Source organism: Abramis brama (assembly GCF_963993115.1).
Source record: "Abramis brama genome assembly, chromosome: 10".
In the NCBI taxonomy this organism is placed as follows: Eukaryota; Metazoa; Chordata; class Actinopteri; order Cypriniformes; family Leuciscidae; genus Abramis; species Abramis brama.
The window spans coordinates 37,894,789-37,914,411 of NC_139972.1; the positions used below are offsets into that span (position 1 = coordinate 37,894,789).

Sequence of the window (19,623 nt, forward strand, 5' to 3'; positions counted from 1 at the left end):
TGGATTGCTCTATTGGATATTGACCTGGACCTGCCTGGACTGTTTATGAGATTGGATTACCCTAACATTAAAGTAACACATACTGCATATTGGATCTACCTTTCTTCTGTTCTTGTGTGGATCGTGACAGAAGGACTCCGTCACGCACTAGGTCCAGCGGTATGTACTCTAACTTCTCTTTCCCAGCCACCGAGCGGGAGAGGAGAGATTGTTTTAAGGGAACCCGCTTAGTCATTTTTCGTGGGTCCCGGGGAGGTCGCAGAGGAGTGGATGGGCGAGAGGGAGTTCAACACCACTCTCTACCATGGCCCCCCTTCGACTCTGGGTTGGTGAGGTCCAGCCCAGAGCCCCATCCGCCGCTGATTCCTCCCTGCTCAGAACCTGCACATTGCCATCAGAAACAGAGGAGGAGAAGGAAGACCTCCTCCGTGACTTTTCCGGTGGTCCCAGTTCCGGTGGTCCCAGTTCCGGTGGTCCCTGTTCCGGTGGTCCCTGTTCTGGTGGTCCCAGTTCCGGTGGTCCCGAGTCCGGTGGTCCCGAGTCCGGTGGTCCCAGTTCTGGTGGTCCGGAGACGGAGGAGGAGAAAGGCCTCTTTAACGACCTGTCTGGTGGTTCCTAACCCAGAGACCATCCCGGAGGTGACTGCCATCCCTGACGCGCCGCCCAGACCGCCCGAACAGCCAGCTGTCTCCCTGGAGGTCGTCCCCGAACAGCCTGCTGTCTTCCCGGAGGATGTCCCAGAACTCCCCATCATCAGTCCTGCCATGGCCAGGAAGGCTGTGTTCCTTTTTTATGTAGTGGCAGTTCTGCAGGCATGGAGGAAGCAGATGAGTTCTGCTGATCCTGAGACTGTTCATGTCACGCCTGTTGACCCAGAGACTGTTCATGTCAAGCTGGTTGACCCAGAAACGGTTCACGTCACGTCTGTTGACCCAGAGACTGTTCAGTCCATGTCTGCCGATTCAGAGACTGTGGTCACGTCTGCCGAGCCTGTTCACGTCACGTCTGCCGAGCCTGTGTCTTCGGACAAGATGGCCGCCACAGAGATTGTTCACGTCACGTCTGCCGAGCCTGTGTCTTCGGACAAGATGGCCGCCGCCGAGAATGTTCACGTCATGTCTGCCGAGCCTGTGTCTTCGGAGAAGATGACCGCCGTCGAACCTGTGTCTTCAGACAAGATGGCCGCCGCCGAGCCGCTGGTGTCTGTTCCTGAGCCGCTGGTGTCTGTTCCTGAGCCGGTGGTGTCTGTTCCAGTTCCTGAGCCGGTGGTGTCTGTTCCAGTTCCTGAGCCGGTGTCTGTTCCAGTTCCTGAGCCGGTGTCTGTTCCAGTTCCTGAGCCGGTGTCTGTTCCTGTGCGATGGCCGCCTGAAGGGTTGTCTCCTCCTTGGCCGCCCGAGGCGTAGTCTCCGCAGTGGCCGCCCGAAGGATCGTCTCCGCCGTGGCCGCCCGAGGGGTCGTCTCCGCCGTGGCCGCCCGAGGGGTCGTCTCCGCCGTGGCCGCCCGAGGGGTCGTCTCCGCCCTGGTCGCCCGAGGGGTCGTCTCCGCCCTGGTCGCCCGAGGGGTCGTCTCCGCCGTGGCCGCCCGAGGGGTCGTTTCCGCCCTGCCAGCCCGATGGACTGTCTGCTTCGCCCTGGTCGCCCGAGGGAGAGTGTCCACCCTGGCCGCCAGAGGGACTGTCGTCTCCGCCCTGATGGACTGTCGTCTCCGCCCTGGACGCCAGATGGGCTGTCGTCTCCGCCCTGGCCGCCAGATGGGCTGTCGTCTCCGTCCTGGCCGCCAGATGGACTGTCGTCTCCGCCCTGGCCGCCAGATGAACTGTCACTCCCTGTCCCCGTTTCCCTACATGGACCTGGCCCCCCATCCCTCCCCCTGATCCTCCACCAGTCCACCTCCCGCCTGGACTCTTGTTTTATGTTGTGGTCTTTGTTGTCTTGTAGCATCTGGTAGCCGCTCCGTTGAGGGGGGGTTATGTCACGGTGTCAGGTTGTGTTCTCCAGGCGTCCACTAGATGTCCTCCTTCCCCACGGTGTCTGTCACATTTTGAACTACATTCCCCACGATCCTTGTCTCTTCATTGCACTCAGCTGTCCCTTGTCACTAATTATTGTACTCAGCCAATTCCCCATTAGCATTGTCATTTCCCTGTGTATATAACCCTGTCTGTTTTAGTATGTGTCACGGAGTCCTTGTTGTTTGTATCACACCACTTCCGAGTTCTGTTCTTGCCGTTTGTTTTGTTCCTGTTTATGTTTGGATTGCTCTATTGGATATTGACCTGGACCTGCCTGGACTGTTTATGAGATTGGATTACCCTAACATTAAAGTAACACATACTGCATATTGGATCTACCTTTCTTCTGTTCTTGTGTGGATCGTGACAGGCAGAGCAGCGTTTTTTTTTTTTTTTTTTTTTTTTAGTTGAGACACTTTGCTTTCTATGATACGGAATTTCAACGGAAGTTGTAATTACAAAACCTGCTTTTGGGGATTTGAGGGTTGACACTGCATTCAGTTTGATCAGATGTACCCTGGACAAATCTGCACTCTGGAAGTGACTGCCCTGGATATTGTATTACCTGTGTTTGGGTAACGGTCTGAACTCCTGAGGTATTTACCTTTGAAGAAGTAGAGTTTGCTGTCCAGCGGGGAGAAGGCAGCTGCTTCAATAGCCAACGGCAGCTGCGGCCAGCGAGTCTGAAGCGGAAGAGGATCGCTCACACTGCCATTAGATACCGTCCAGAAATGATGGCCCTGAAACACCAGCACTGTCCCATTCTCATCTACAGAAAAACGACAGCTTTACACAGTTCGAGGAAAAGTGTTAATGTGTCCATTAAAATGTCCAGTTCTTACCCATGGTGATGGCATCAAAGAAACCCTGGCAGTAGTGGGGTATGAGGGAACCTCCCGTAGAATCTTGAGAAATCTGCCAGTCCTGCATGGGCCATCTCAGAGCCCGTCCTGCCAGCGGCTTCACTGTATCCCCAGGTGGTTGACCTGCACACACATGCAGAATGCCAATGTACTTATTACTTATATACTGCCAGTGTATATGACACTCTAAGTTGTGCCTCTTCCCAGCAAACACAGTACATCAATGTGACTTCAGAAGACGTTGGACTCCAACTAATCCAACGTCAGTCAGACGTTATATTTTGGTTGAAAATGAAAGTTGGGTTGAAACCCAACGTTTGTTTGACGTCAAGCTCCAACATCAGAGAGACGTTGAAATTTGGTTGGAATAAGCGCCGCACTGCAAAAAAGGGTGAAATGCATGGCAGCACATTTAATCTGTGAAGATCTCAGCATAGGAGGATTAAACAACTCCACAAACAGCATTATCAGCTTCACTTATTACTAACCAGACTGACTTTATTTCTGTCAGATGTCTACAGAATTTCTTATTAAGAATAGGTTTAGATGTTGATGTTTTATTGAAAATAATAGTTTGGTTTATGGTGATCCGTATTTCTTTAGTTGGGTAGTTTGACTTGACTTTTTTGACAGACATCAATTATCAGCAAATTAATCTCAACAATGGTGACATAGATGAGTTTCGTATGATGCACCCAGAATGCATTGTGACATGAAGCATGTCACCGTTATTGAGATTCATACGCTGATTCTTTAATGTCTGCGTGTATCTTTAAAGCTTTTGGGTGCACAATCCCTCAGATTAGAACACTGCTGGACAATCACAGGACTATTACAATCATAATGTGAAATTATTAACATGATATCTAAAAGAATAGACTTGGAATATGATCAGTGAATCAAACACTACATGATGATCATCATGTCTTTATCACCATCAAGTAGCCAACATCTTTTGAACTCAATTTCTTTTGCAGTTCTTGCCATAACAAACAACCATTTTAAATCTAAATTAACATCTAATCCTCTGTTTGTTCTCAATAAAAACTTCTGTAGAGTGTAGACATCTGACAGAAATAAAGTCACCCTGGTTAGTAATAAATTAAGCTGGTAATGTGTACTGCCATGCATTTAACTTTTTTTTGTCGGTGTTTACTCCAACAAAAACTCAACTTCTGCCCAACGTTGGAGATTGACGTCAAACAAACGTTGGATTTAGATGTCAACCCGACTTTCATTTTCAACAAAAGTTCTACATCCTGTGCCTGCTGGGGATCCTGATTCTTTGATGTTTCTCATAGGCCGTGGTAATCTGATTGTAAACTTGCCATTCTCTTCTCTCTCGTTCTTTTCTTTCTTTAATCTGTTAAACTGAACATTGCTTAGTTTAGTGGTATGTAGCCTACCCGTAGTTTCACTGCACTGTGGCATGAAGCTTTATGCTGATTGTCACCATTGTTGCGATTCATACACTGATTCTTGATGTCTTTGTGTGTCTAAACAGAATAGATGTTCAAATCTTCTGATGTCTTAAAACTTATTCAAATGATCTGAGGCCTATTGCATGAAGCTAGTTGAACAAACTCTGAGATTCAGAGTAAATTTAAAGTTGACAAAATATTTCTGGTTACCAAACGTAACCTTGGTTTCCTGAGAGGAGAGAATGAGACACTGCGTCACTGTTAGGTGGTGCATAGGGGTTATCCCTTCTTCAAATCTACTGAAGCCTAATGAAATCGCCCGCTAATGGCGTTCAAGTGCACGAAATAGAGGCGGGCTCCCCCGCTCTATAGACCTTATGTAGCCCTGCCCCTTTTCAGCACTGCGCTCGTTGTCTTTTGACTTCCGGTCTGTATTTTCACAGCGATCTTGCGTATTTATGAATGAACGGTTCGTTTTAAAATCATCCCAGTCTACTGACATTTGTTAAGACATCTGCTTTAAACATTACAATCCTCATGATAACTTTCGTTAACTTTACATTAATTAAATTCACTTCAATAGCTAATTACTCCTGGACAGCAATGCCATAGAAATATACAGAGCGACTGCAAAAACGGAAGTTCAAAGACAATATTCTAAAGATGGCGGTGCCCTCATTTCTCTGGCACATAAGGTCTATAAGGCAGCACTGAGTGCCATTGCCTCAGAATCTTGGACTGAAGAAGAGCATGGACGACAAAGACTCTGAGATATGTAACACTGCAGCGTTCGCAGTGTGTCGTTTCCTCCTTTCAGGGAACCGAGGTTGCGTTAGGTAACCGGGGACATTCCCTTTCGAGTCGGTGTCTTGACACTGCGTCACCGTTATAAGATGGGCCACTGCAAACACATCATGGAACAGATAACGGCAGAGGTCGGGCCAACCCCTAATACTGATGTCCGCTGCAGCGGTGATGCCTGTGCTGTCATGAACATAATACAAGCGTGGTAACACCATGCAGATGAAACTCGAAGGCAGCATAAGTACTGGTGCCATTACGGACAATACATGCATGGCAAGGAACATCCAAGTTATAAACACCATATAGGCCATAGCAACATGCAAGGTGCCTCATAGCCCACCTGGCATAGGTTTTCCGTAAAGGTTACTACCTGTGTGGGAAAAACCATAAATGATGACAGATTTCCTTGTCTCTGCTTTTACACCATGAATGTGTACAACAGCAGCGCGCATAGATATAACCCACAAGGGTGACCATTATCCTGTAACAACAGACTGCGAATGGCAATGCAACATCACAATGCGAGCAAGGAGACATTTAATCACAGAACTGACCAGAGTGCCCAGCATGAATCGACCATGTAAAAGGGCGAGAGGTGTGCTTAAAACAGGGAGGCCATACAGTCGCCGTCATTCAAAGTACTCTTTCAAAGACAAGGCCACTGACGGGCAATCTGACCAAAAAGAGATATATTTCAGGCACACTGATATAATCCAGTCCCTTTGCCAACTCTGTGTGAGGGTCTGTCCCAATGCTCCCACTTGAAAGCATGTGTCAATAAACATCTCCAACTTAGTGCACTGCACAGCGGAATGAACCTGACACACAGGCTTTAACTGTTCCTGACACCCGCAACAAGCAGTGGATGTGAGAACAGACATAAGAGGCCTGATAATCTCGCTATCTTCATCATGTCAGTAAGAGTAAAAAAAAATAAAAAAAACTCTGCCAACTCTGTCAGTAAAAAAACACTCTGCCATCAGCCTGGAAGCTTCCTGAGGACACTCAAAGGGAGGAAATTCTCGGCTCGAACGAGCAGAGGTAAAAGTTACAAACTGTGAGCGCCCCTGTGAAATACAAGCTCGCATCACAACAGGGCCCAGTTCTTCCAGTTCTTCATCCAGAACGCACGCTCCACTCAGGTAGAGGGGAGATAGCCGCACTCTACATTCACGAATGTACAAATAGTTAGTTCCTTTGATGGGCATTCATTTCGGTCGGGTACTGGACCTAGTTTAAAAACCAGGCATCAAGCTGGCAGAGGGTCAGACCCAACTTACGCACAGTCAAGCAACACTGGACTGATGAAATGCAGAGCGTGGAATAATAAGCAACAGCGTAGCATTGCATAGACATTAAACCAGCTCTTACGTTAGCTACAGCCGTAGTGCCTTTAGAAACAATGGAAATAAGAAAGCTGTGTCGTGAATGCATTAGCTACATATTCGGTAGCTAATAGTGCAAGCAGTGGTACTGCACATCGCGAAACGCGCGCCGGAGAGGGGTGTGGCCACGAAGCCTTTCAGACTCTCCCATGGCTACTCAGCCATATTCCCCTGCACAGCCAGAACATGCTGTGCAAATGGGGGACTATCTCGGATGTAGAACCTGTCTTACAGCTGTCACACCGCACTACAGAACAATAATTGCTCAAAGGCAACTACGTTCTGAATACAAAAGGCGGCCTTATGGCCACGATCATTCTCTGGATTTATAGCTGGCTCAGGCTCAATGCAAGGGGCTGAGGCATGGCTAGATAACAGTTGCGTAGAGCGAGCGCAGAGAGACATAGCGTTGGGAGAGCAGTATAGTCAGTGCATCATGAGGGCTATGGCCGGCGTCGGCGCCAGGGTGTACAGTGACTAGTGTAAGCGACACTGCACACCTTTATGAAAAACAACAGTTCAACATAGAAGGCGAGAATAGCTTGGGACCAGCGTAAGTAGCGGTATAGCATACGCACAGAGGTGAAGAGGTGAGAGGTGAAGATCAGGCCGAAGATACCGGGGTAAGGCTAGTACACCAATCACAGAGTAGAACAACAGCCAATAACGTCATTTCTCTAGGAGTGCTCACAGCTGATAGGCAGGGCCAGACCAATGAGCTGCTCAGATCAAGTACACCTGAATTTGCATATCAGCTAGAATATCAGTCAGATCAGAATAGCAATTTGCAATGAAGAATACAGGGCAGCATAACCACAGTAATAACATATCAGTATGCACATATGCACAGCATCAACAGCCGTAGCGGCAACAAGTGTGCACACGTAGTCAATAACAAGAGGTTAGGAGATAAGTGAGGTTAATCACTCACCGAAAGCACTTGAGACGCCATTTATGGCAGCACATCAACTTGTAAAACCTGCCGAATGTGTTCCGTGAAGACCAGCTGGCTGCAAACCATTCAACCCTAAAGACACGCTTTAGACATGGTCCATGATTAGGCGATAGACCTCGTCGAGTGAGCTCTCATGTTAAGGGGGGCCTTCCAGCCCCTGGCTTGCATAAGCCAAGCGATAGTGCCACTATCCAGTCTCTCTGTTTATCCTGAGGTTTACCGCATCCAGCATCTGTATCCAGATCTGATGAACGACCTACGCCTAGACACAACGACAACGCAGTCCTGAATTGTCAACTAGTCTCTCCCCTGTGGAGGCCACCTTCCCTTTACCTCTCTACAGATAAAACGTTGTCAAAATAGTTCCGGTTCACAAGGCTACTCGGAAGTGATAAATAATTCTGTATTATACATTTTTAAGGTCAGACAAGTAATTTGTTTAGGTCAATTTGTAAAGAAAGACTACATGCCCACCCATATATATTGAAACGCGCATACACTGTAAAACCTGATGAGTTAGTTCAACTCAAACCGTTTGAGGAAACCGATTGCCTTAAATCATTTAAGTTTATTAACTCAAACAATTTAAGCATAAAAAAATATTTGATTTGTGTCCAAGTAACTCAATAACTTATTGTTAAGATAACTTGGGTAAATAAAGTTAATAGTACTAAGTCCATTCAATTAATATAACTCAAATCTATGAAGTACACTGTAAACCCGAATAAGTTGGCAGAACTCAAAACATTTAAGGCAATCAATTGGCTCAAATTTTGTAAGTTCTGAAATTCAAAGTTTAAGTAAGCAGAACTAGCAGATTTTTATTTTGTACTTAAACATTTCAAGATAAGAACAATTAAAATGTATGAGTACATTAATTCATACAATTAACTTAAAACTTTCATGTAATCTCAATGTGAACACTTTTATTAGTATAAACTTAGTTAGCTTTAAAAGCTAATCTGCTAAAATACTAATTTGCTAACATAGTAGCAATAGTATGTTATACAGAAGCACTTGCTGTACGAGTGCAACAATATAAAGGGATTATTTGCTCTCAAATCAAGCTGCATGCACCACTTGTCACCATGATGGTAACTATAAAGCCAACACATTAACAGAAATTCTTCTAAATTAGCATAACAAAACATTAATCACTACTAAATCTCACACTTAACATTAATCTTACACAAAAAAACAAACAAAAAAAAAACATTATATTACACTTAATTTTAGCATTTACTCTCCCTTTCGAGTTTTTATTTACATCCCAGCCGTTTCAGTTAAACTTAAGTTTGTCTAAATTAAAATAAATAATTTCATAAAACTCAAAACAATGAAACAGTTCAGTTTACTTAAAATATATCAGTTATGTGAACTTGAAAGAAAAAGAAAGTGCTAAATACTCATAAAAGTTAATTTGACTGAACTAATTAGTTTAATTTAAGTTTGTCTTACTCAAACCAATTAATTATTTTGAGCGTTAGGGTTTACAGTGATTGCCAAAACAATCTCTGTTACTGTAATTTCCTATTATCAATGTAAAGCTGCTTTGAAACAGTCCATATTGTTAAAAGTGCTATATAAATGAAGGTGTCTTGACTTGACTTGACTATTTTAGGATCATATTCTAGGATTGTTTGTATTACAACATTATTTTCATGACAATTAAGCACATTTCCTTCCCTGTCTACTCACGTTACTGTAACACAAGCAAAATTCCATACTTTTTATTGTTAAGGGAAGAAACAACAATATTATTAAAATTGTTATATCATGATAGTGTTTTAGTACTGAACTTTATTTTATTTGTTAATTTTAATTAAAAAAAAAAATTGTTATATTGTGATATTAATTACTGAAGATCATTACAGCAATAAGAAAGGGATTGTCCTTTTTTTCTGTTGATTTTGGGGTGTAATATTGCCCTGTCTTCTTGAGATTTACCCAAAAACACATTTGCAAACATACCAGTTCGTCATATCATGAAACCCTTCTTGATATTTTCACACAAGCAGTCTTTACCTAGCGAGACAATTTATACAGCTAATTTTGCTAGGCTGTTGTGAAACAGACAGTGCTATTTACATTGAAAGATAGTAAGACTGTCAGCTGTTTCTCAAGCATGTGTCAGGCAGGTTTACACACGCCACAGTGCTTTCAGGAGAAAACCTACAACCATCCATCTTCAGTGCGTGAGAAGGGTCTCATACCAACACCATCCTCCCTCAGCGTCCTGATCATAAATGAAGATTCCATTCTAGTTTGCCAGGATCTTACTTTAAGCCTTCCAGGAAAAAATCCTTAAAGCAGTAGGAGGCCAACATGAGTCCACGTAGAGGTCTCATCACAACACTCATCTTTTAAGATATCATCTGCTGCTAACAAAAATATATGTGTAGGTGTCATATATGTGCCCACATATCTGTGCAGGCTATCTGTGCAGGCTATCTGTGCAGGCCAAGCAGGCCATAGCAATGCCACATGTCAGCCAAGAGCAAAGAAATAAACCAGAACTGGACCTTATCTGAGCCACAAAATCTGTGTATATTAAATATGGAGTCATTTCAGCCTTAATAAGCCTGTTAACAAGCAGAATCACTGAAGGAAAGAAGAGAACAGAAAAAGAGACGAGCAGAAACACAAGAACTACAACTGACTTCAGACACAGCCTAAGATGAAATCAACTGAAGAGAAAAGAAGACATTAAATCTGTGAAGATCTCAGCAGAGGAGGATTAAACAACTCCACAAACTGCATTACCAGCTTCACTTATTACTAACCAGACTGACTTTATTTCTGTCACACTTCTACATAAGTTTGTATTGAGAATTAACAGGGGTTTAACCCTAATGTGTTTCATTTGAAGTCACCATAACAGTGATCAGTGTTTCCATTAGTTGGGCTCTTAACTCTTATTATAGCATTAGTCTTTTTTGTCTGCTGTGACAGTGTGTTTGTTAAACATGTTTGATGCAGCAAAGAAAGCTAAAGTGAAATGAGATCAGGTGATGATGGTTACCCGTTGATGGCTTTATAATCATGAAATAGCTTGATTCACTGATGTTTTTTTGTTATCTAAAAAATCTCTCTGTACGCAATCGTGCTCTCTTTCCATGAGAATCCATGCAACATATAAAATGTTTTTGAGATGCATTCACCTAAAAATGTTTTTTAATATGTTGTAGAGACAATATTTGTTAAGAAATGCTGAACTGAATGTGTCTTTTTTCTGTGAAGGTATTTTTCAAAGGCAAACATTGCATGATTATTCTGTCTTCTGTAGCCAAAAAATGGGATTAAGACTTTCTAAGATAATTTATATTCGTTGCTGTTCATACTGTTGGCCATTTCTGTCACCTGAGTTTGAGTTTGGGTTTCATGCCACTGTTGCCTTGCCTTTGACTTGCTTAGTTGCAGTTTAAAATACACTTATTATTCAGTAATATTATTTATTTGACTGCACAATTTTTTAACTGAACTGAATCAACAATGAAATGACTGAATAATTTAACTATCATCTAATGACTGACACTATTGTCTTTTTACAGCAGAAAATGAATTTATCTCATATTTGATGGTTTAATCATCGATTTTCCTGCTTATGGAGTTTGAAACTTGAAACAAGCTGTATTGTATTAAGCGCTATATAAAATAAAGGTGACTTAACTTCTCAGAGCAAGACATAGAGGTATTTTACACCATCTAAGATGCACATATTTTCTAAAAGAAAAGGCTAAAACCCTGACAGATTCTTAAACTTCCTCACAATAGCCAGCTTTGCTATCACTGTAAAGACATTGTTACTAAAGACCAGAGCCCTATTCTTTGCTGCTAAAAGATAATATTGCAAAATCAACACTTGCACAGCTTTCTAACAAGAAAAGAACGGTTTGTTTACCATAGAGTTGTTGTATAGCAGCGATGTCATGCCAGCTGAGCAGTGCAGTAGAGCCCATCTTCTTATAGTACGGTGACATGAGCGCATGACGAACTGGTGAATGAACCAAACCCAGAGTGTGGCCAATTTCATGGGCCGTCACGAGGAACAGGTTGTGTCCTTTAAGACCACTCAGGGTCCATCGTTCAGACATATCAAAGTGAGCTTCACCGCGGAATGGGAAAAATGCATGAGCCAGAGTGCCACCTAAAAAAATAAAGAAATAATCCTGGTTGAAAGACCAAACCAAAGTCCCTGTAAGGCAAGTCATTTCACTCGCAGGCCATCTTTGAAATGCCTCTATTTTAGTCATACAAGTACAGCTCGTATCTCTTTCTCCAAAGCTATTCACCAAGCTCACGATTACATTTCATATTTGAAATCACCAATGAAATCTGTCTCATACATTTTGTTTCTAAATGCTGAAATCATGATGAAAAAAATCCCCTGCATTTTCCAGGCTTGAGCAGCCAATGCGCATGTGCAGTCGTAAGCAACCAGAGCTTCTGACGACAGCTGCAGTGATGCAATGACTTTACTAATTGGCGATTGGCTCTTTAATTTCGAAGGCGGGCCTTATTCAGCCATATTGTGTGTTGCCTTCTCCCATTCATAGTAATATGAGTGCACCGTCTTTGTGTATCTAAAGTCTTTTTTATAACTTTGCAAAAAAGGGTTGGTAAGTGATAATATCACATCAATCTCATGCTAACAAGAATAAAGTGTAAAGATTGTTTTTTATTTATTTATCAACACTTGAATGTGGGTAAGTTTAATAAAGAAGCAACATTTTGATCAAAAAGTTTTTGTTCAAATACTTACATTTACATTTACATTTAGTCATTTAGCAGACGCTTTTATCCAAAGCGACTTACAAATTAGGACTAGATTAAGCGAGTCATCATGAAGAGGCAAAAACAAAAACAACGCAAGAAGTGCTCAAAATACGAAGTTCAGGCATTATTCAGAGTAGCATAAGCCCGATAAGTGAGGTTTTAGAGGGAAAGGGGGGAGGATTTTTTTTTTTTTTTTTTTTTTTTTTTTTATGCGCTTAAGTGCTCATGGAAGAGATGGGTTTTCAGCTGTCTTTTGAAGGTTGTCAGGGATTCTGCATTCCGGATGAGGGTGGGGAGAGCGTTCCACCAGCATGGAGCTGTGAATGAGAATGTTCTGGAAAGTGATTTTGTGGCTCTCTGTGATGGAACCACGAGACGTCGCTCGTTGACCGATCGTAGGCTTCTGGTAGGGATGTAGACTCGTAGGAGTGAGTGAAAGTAGGACGGAGCTGAGCCTGTGATAGATCTGTAAGCAAGTGTCAATGCCTTGAACTTGATGCGAGCAGCGAGAGGTAGCCAGTGCAGAGAGATGAACAGAGGAGTGACTTGGGCCCTCTTGGGCTCGTTGAAGACAAGACGAGCTGCAGCGTTCTGGATCATCTGTAGAGGTTTGGTTGCACATGATGGAAGTCCAGCCAGAAGAGCATTGCAGTAGTCAAGCCTAGAAATGACCAGGGCCTGGACGAGAAGTTGTGTTGCATGCTCAGTTAGGAAAGGCCTGATCTTCCTGATGTTGTGCAGTGCAAACCTGCATGATCGAGCTATCTTTGAAATGTGATCTGTGAAGGTCAGCTGGTCATCAAACGTTACTCCAAGATTTCTGACCGACCTTGATGGGGTGATTGATGATGAATCTAGCTGGATAGTGAAGTCGTGCTGTAGAGACGGATTGGCAGGGAGGACGAGAAGCTCAGTCTTTGCCAGGTTGAGCTGCAGGTGATGTTCCTTCATCCATGTCGAGATGTCTGCCAGACAGCTTGAGACCCGTGCAGCTACTGTGGGATCATCTGGTTGAAATGAGAGGAATATGTCACGGAACAGTGAACGAGAGACGAGGATACAAATGCAGAGGAGATTTATTAGTGACAAGCAGACAAGGTACAAACTCAAAACTAAGGAACTCCAGGAACGAGAATCTCGGACAAACGAACCAGCACAGGACTACAAACACAGGGAGGCTAAATAGGGGAACAAACAAAGGAGGGTAACGAGACAGACAGGTGGGACAAATTAACCAATAATCAGACAACAAGATGGGAGGGGCTAGACAATAGACACGAGCACATGTCCCAAAATAACAAAACACCCATGTGCAGCACAAGACAGGACAGGCATGTGACATTACCCCCTCCCTACGGAGCGGCTACCAGACGCTCCATAAGACCAGGGCGGGACGGGAGGGACAGACCAGGGCGGGACGGGAGGGACAGACCAGGGCGGGAAGGGAGGGACAGACCAGGGCGGGACGGGAGGGACAGACCAGGGCGGGACAAGGGGAATGGACAGTTCAGAAGGCCAGGGAGGCACACAAAGTTCGGGAGTCCAGGGCGGAGCAGACAGTCCATCGGGCCAGTGTCGCGGTCACTGAGGGCTCAGGCGGCGCATCCATGGATTGAACAGTCTCTGGCTGGGCAGACGTGACGTGAACAGTCTCTGGCTGGGCAGACGTGACGTGAACAACCTCTGGCTGGGCAGACGTGACGTGAACAGTCTCTGGCTGGGCAGACGCGACGTGAACAGTCTCTGGCTGGGCAGACGTGACGTGAACAGTCTCTGGCTGGGCAGACGTGACGTGAACAACCTCTGGCTGGGCAGACGTGACGTGAACAGTCTCTGGCTGGGCAGACGCGACGTGAACAGTCTCTGGCTGGGCAGACGTGACGTGAACAATCTCTGGCTGGGCAGACGCGACGTGAACAGTCTCTGGCTGGGCAGACGTGACGTGAACAATCTCTGGCTGGGCAGACATGATCTGAACAGGTTCGGCGGCGGCCATCTTGTCCGAAGACACAGGCTCGGCAGACCCACTGTGTCTCCTCCACGCATGCAATACCGTTACTGCATAGAAGAGATGCACGGCCCTCCTGGCCATGGCAGGACTGATGATAGGGAGTTCTGGGACCACCGGACTCGGGACCACCGGAACTGGGATCACCGGAACTGGGACCACCGGAACTGGGACCACCGGACTCGGGATCACCGGAACTGGGACCACCGGACTCGGGATCACCGGAACTGGGACCACCGGACTCGGGACCACCGGAACAGGAACCACCGGAACAGGCATGGAGGAAGTCTTCCTTCTCCTCCTCCGTTTCAGGGTCACCGGAACTGGGACCACCGGAACTGGGACCACCAAACCCGGGTCCACCGGAACTGTTACGGAGGGGTTCTTCCCTCTCCTCCGTTTCGGAACCAGCGGTGAAGGCTTTCCTTTCCGCTGACTGCCGTCTGCCGTGGTCCTCTCCTCCTCCATAGTCCTTTGAGCGCACCTGGCAAAATACTCCAGCAAAGAAATAGAGGATCCCTTCTCCTCTCCTTGGGGAAAAATCTCACTCCGCTGTATCCACATTTAGGCTGGTTCGTTCTGTCACGGAACAGTGAACGAGAGACGAGGATACAAATGCAGAGGAGATTTATTAGTGACAAGCAGACAAGGTACAAACTCAAAACTAAGGAACTCCAGGAACGAGAAACTCGGACAAACGAACCAGCACAGGACTACAAACAAAGGGAGGCTAAATAGGGGAACAAACAAAGGAGGGTAACGAGACAGACAGGTGGGACAAATTAACCAATAATCAGACAACAAGATGGGAGGGGCTAGACAATAGACACGAGCACATGGCCCAAAATAACAAAACACCCATGTGCAGCACAAGACAGGACAGGCATGTGACAGAAGAGCTGTGTGTCATCAGCATAGCAGTGGTAGGAGAAACCGTGTGCTTGTATGATGTGTCCCAGTGATGTGGTGTAGATGGAGAAGAGGAGGGGACCAAGAACTGAACCCTGGGGAACACCTGTGGTCAGTTGATGAGTTCTGGATACCTCGCCTCTCCATGCGAACCTGAAGGACCTACCTGTGAGATAGGACTCAAACCAGTGGAGTGAAGTTCCTGTGATGCCCAGTGATGAGAGGCTGGACAGAAGGATCTGATGATTCACAGTGTCGAAGGCAGCAGACAGATCCAGGAGAATGAGGACTGAAGATTTGGAAGCAGCTTTTGCGATCCGTAGGGCTTCTGTGACCGACAGTAGTGCAGTCTCAGTTGAATGCCCTTTCTTGAAGCCAGATTGGTTGACATCTAGCTGGTTGTTTAGAGACAAGAAGGATGTTACTTGGTTGAAAACAGCTCTTTCAAGTGTTTTCGCAGTGAATGGTAGGAGAGAGATAGGTCTGTAATTCTCTACAAATGATGTGTTTAGCGTTGTTTTTTTAAGCAGTGGAGTAACCCGAGCCTGCTTGAATGCTGTAGGGAAGGTGCCAGTATGGAGGGATGAGTTGATAATATGTGTGAGTGCTGGTAGAAGTGTGGGACAGATGGCTTGTAGAAGGTGTGAGGGGATGGGGTCAAGAGGGCAGTTGGTAGGATGACTGGAGAGGAGAAGTGTAGATACTTCTTCCTCAGTTAGCTGAGAAAAGGTGGACAGAGGGTTATTGGCTGTGGAAGGGGTCAGTCTGGGTTCCTGAGTGTGTGGAGTTGAGAACTGACTGCTGATAGTTGTTGTTTTGTTGGTGAAGAAGTTCGCAAAGTCGTCAGCAGTTAAAGAGGAGGTGGGTGGTGGTGGATGTGGACAGAGGAGAGAGTTGAATGTCTTGAAGAGTGATCGTGTGTTGGAGGAGCTGTTGATCTTGTTGTGGAAGTATGAAGATTTTGCAGCATGAACATCACCAGAAAAGGAAGAGAGGAGAGATTTATACATACTCAGGTCAGATGTGTCTTTTGATTTGCGCCATTTCCTCTCCGCTGCCCTGAGTTCGGTCCGGTGTTCACGAAGAACCTCAGACAACCAGGGGTTAGAGGGAGTAGCGCGTGCTGGGCTGGCCTGGAGGAGAGAGGGCAGATATTGTCTAGAGAAGAGGTTAGAGTGGAGCATAAGGTATCCGTTGCGGTATTCACATCCAGAGATGAGAATTGTGAGGGTGGGGGAAGAGAAGATGACACGGCAGAGGAAAGATGGGAGGGAGAAAGTGAGCGCAGGTTTCGCCTGAAAGTGACTGGTGGGGGGGTTGGTGGTGCAGGGGTAGAGAGATGTAGACTGAAAGTAATGAGGAAATGATCTGAGACATGGAGAGGTCTCACCAAGATGTTGTCTGTGATGCAGTTGCGTGTGTAAACCAGGTCCAGTTGGTTGCCTGATTTGTGAGTACCTGTGGTGATGAGTCGTTTGAGATCGAAAGAGGCTAGGAGAGAGATGAAGTTGCATGTGGCTTTTCGAGATGGATGTTGAAGTCACCGAAGACTAGAAGTGGGGTGCCGTCCTCAGGGAAAGAGGACAGCAGCACATCCAGCTCCTCTACGAAGTTACCCAGCTGACCTGGGGGGCGATAAATGACTACAATATGGATCTTATTGGGAGTTGTAAGTGTAATAGCATGATATTCAAATGAGTTGTTGTTGCATAGAGAGGAGAGCGCTGAGTATTTCCAATTGTTAGAAATGAGAAGCCCTGTACCCCCACCCCTCCCAGACTGGCGAGGAGAGTGAGAGAAAGAGAAGTTGTTAGAGAGAGCAGTAGGGGTAGCTGAGTCTTCTGGACGAATCCAGGTCTCAGTCAAGCCCAGGATACTAAGAGTAGAATGAGATGCAAAGGCTGGAATAAAGTCAGCTTTATTGACTGCTGACTGACAATTCCATAGACCCACGGAAAGAGAGAGAGGTGTGTGTGAGGATGAGAGAATGGGACGCAGATTAGCAGAATTGCACTGCCTTTTGCGCGTGATGAAGGGGCGTTGCCGAGAGATAACAGGAATGTTTTGAAAACACATGTTGATTAAGTTGTAAAATAAGATTAAAGTGGGAAGGGAAAGGGAAAAGGAGATACTTAAGTGCCTTCCTGGTGTCCTTGCTCGGTGGAGGTAGAGTCGCTGGTCTTCTTCCTTCTTACTTCTTCCTGATGCATTTCAGAACAATGATTAAAACATATATGGAGTAGATCACGTCCATCAACACTAGGTTGACATTTCATTTGGTAACTTTAGGCAATTTATATGCTGTTTAAAGTTTGATGAGTGTGTTATTTTACATGTGTGTAAGAAATGCTTCTATCGCTTGTTTCTGCTTTTTCACCTGTGTTTTGATCTGGAGATTCTCTACTCTTTCAGAAGATGTGTAATAGCACCCCCTACTGTATAACAGTGAAAACATGGATAGCCGGAAATTTTAAACATTAGACTGCCAGTAAGAACACTTTTTTTGTAAAAACTTTTCACAATTTTTTATGTAAATGCTAATACACAGCATGGCACAAATGCTGTCCATAGACATTGGGAACAGAATATGGTTAACTATTTAATTTAAGTTATTAAGAAAGAAAGAAAGAAACCTTCACCTGGCCCATCAAATGCATTTCCTGTCCCATCATTATGTTCCCCTTCAAAGAAAGCGAGCTTGATGTCGGTGGGACCCTGCTGGAGCTCCTGGAAGAGCAGCCCGGACACGTTACTCCAGAGCTGGAACGCTGCGCTCACCGCCACACGCACCTGACTGGGAGAGAGACTCCGCGGACAGTTCATGATACCATAGGTGAGCTGACGTTTGTGCCATTTCTCTCCTATGGAAGTATGAACAAGTATCAAACCAATGTATGTTACATTTAATACTATAATTCATTGAATTAAGAACATTTCAAACATCTTCATACATATTCTATTTATATGTACTACTGTATACTAAATTAATACTTAATTTTGTATTTTACATTAATGACATCTTTAAAAATGTACAACAAAGACAATCATAGTCCATCTTTTCTTGAAAGATACATAAAATGTTCTCTTCATTATAAGTGGACAGCACTATATTTAACCATGGCTGGCATCTTGACTGATTTCTTTGTAAACTAATTATATAAAATATTTAATAAGTGCACCATAGATTTACAAATGAACCAGTATTTTTTTCCCATTCAAAGTGATCAGAGTAATTAGCAAAAACATAAAGATGCTTATTATATCGCCACTGTGTGGCCATTTTTCACATAATTTGTTACACATTATTGTTTTCACACAAGAAGATTATTAGATTACTGAACATACGGTTATGTTACTTATAAGAAATTTCAGTTGTAGTGCCCCGTACAGCTTTGACATGACTCGTGTGCTCCTCAGATCATCCTGTGCTCTATGTGCATCAATGGTGCATTCAGGAGATTTAGGTCGGTTTGTGAAAAAAAAAAGCAATGGCTTCATAACACAAGTGTAAGCCTTCACAAACATCTTCATAACACTTCAACAAATCCCAAAATTTTCATCACTTTTTGCCAGTACTGTATTGCACTATGTTTGAACTGTGTGCAAAATTAGTGTGAATTCGAAAAAGGTTCTTGAGAAAATGCAAAATGGCAGAACAATTTTATAGATGGAAATTAAATCAAAGATATACATTTGAAAGGGCTTGTCCCAAAAATTATTTTGTTCTTAGAGAGTTCTTAGGATTCCTAAACGCGAATCGATTCCATGCACCAGATCCGCACGTTTGAGACAATCCTGCCAAGTTTTGGTTCTCTACGATTTACGGTCTCTGACGTCCATGCAGAAAAAAAGAGAAGAAAAAGAAGAAGAAGCAGAATAAAATCAGTACAAACACAACATCCATTGGTGCTTGAACCCTTATAAATGTGTTGGACATGGAGTAGGTGTTACAGATCTGCCAGGCTCTCTCACCATCCAATCACAACCCACTCCCTCACCAGAGTTCTAATCACACACACCTGCATCTCATCCCCACCCTCATCACTGACACTATTTAATCCCACTCTTCACTGCAGTTCATTGTCTGGTCTCATTCGTATGATGAGGACAACTTACCTTGCCTTACCAAATGAGCTACCTGACATCTCCAGCGATCCTTCTCCAGTCTCCACTCCAGCGTCATCTTCAGTGTCTTGTCTCAATTCTTATCCGTGGTGTTCCTCCAGTGTCTCGCCCTTCCTCTGTGCTTTCAAATCTCCTGTTGTTCTGAATTCCAGCCATCCTCTGCATCATCTACCCGTCATCACTCCTGTAAGAAAAAACATACTATTCACTGCCAGCATCCCGCTCTCCAAATCATCATTGCACTTACCACTTACCTGCCATCAGTTCTCCCACTCTGTTGTTGTCTAAATAAACTCCTTGTTAACTTCCATCTCCTTCTCTTGAGTCTGATTCCGTAACAGAAGACCGGACCAATACTGATAGACA

The 19,623-nt window shown here is 44.6% G+C and overlaps 1 protein-coding gene across 1 annotated transcript in view; it reads right to left on the bottom strand.

The window, feature by feature from the left end:
* The window catches only part of mmp28 (matrix metallopeptidase 28), a 29,667-nt gene that overhangs the window by 2,428 nt on the left and 7,616 nt on the right, over positions 1–19,623 (bottom strand). The window contains exons 4-7 of the mRNA XM_084127636.1: positions 17,772–17,993; positions 11,341–11,586; positions 2,854–2,997; positions 2,616–2,780 (exon numbers count right to left, since the gene is read on the bottom strand). Coding sequence (XP_083983762.1) covers positions 2,616–2,780; positions 2,854–2,997; positions 11,341–11,586; positions 17,772–17,993 — 777 coding nt within the window. The remainder of the gene's footprint in view (positions 1–2,615; positions 2,781–2,853; positions 2,998–11,340; positions 11,587–17,771; positions 17,994–19,623) is intronic.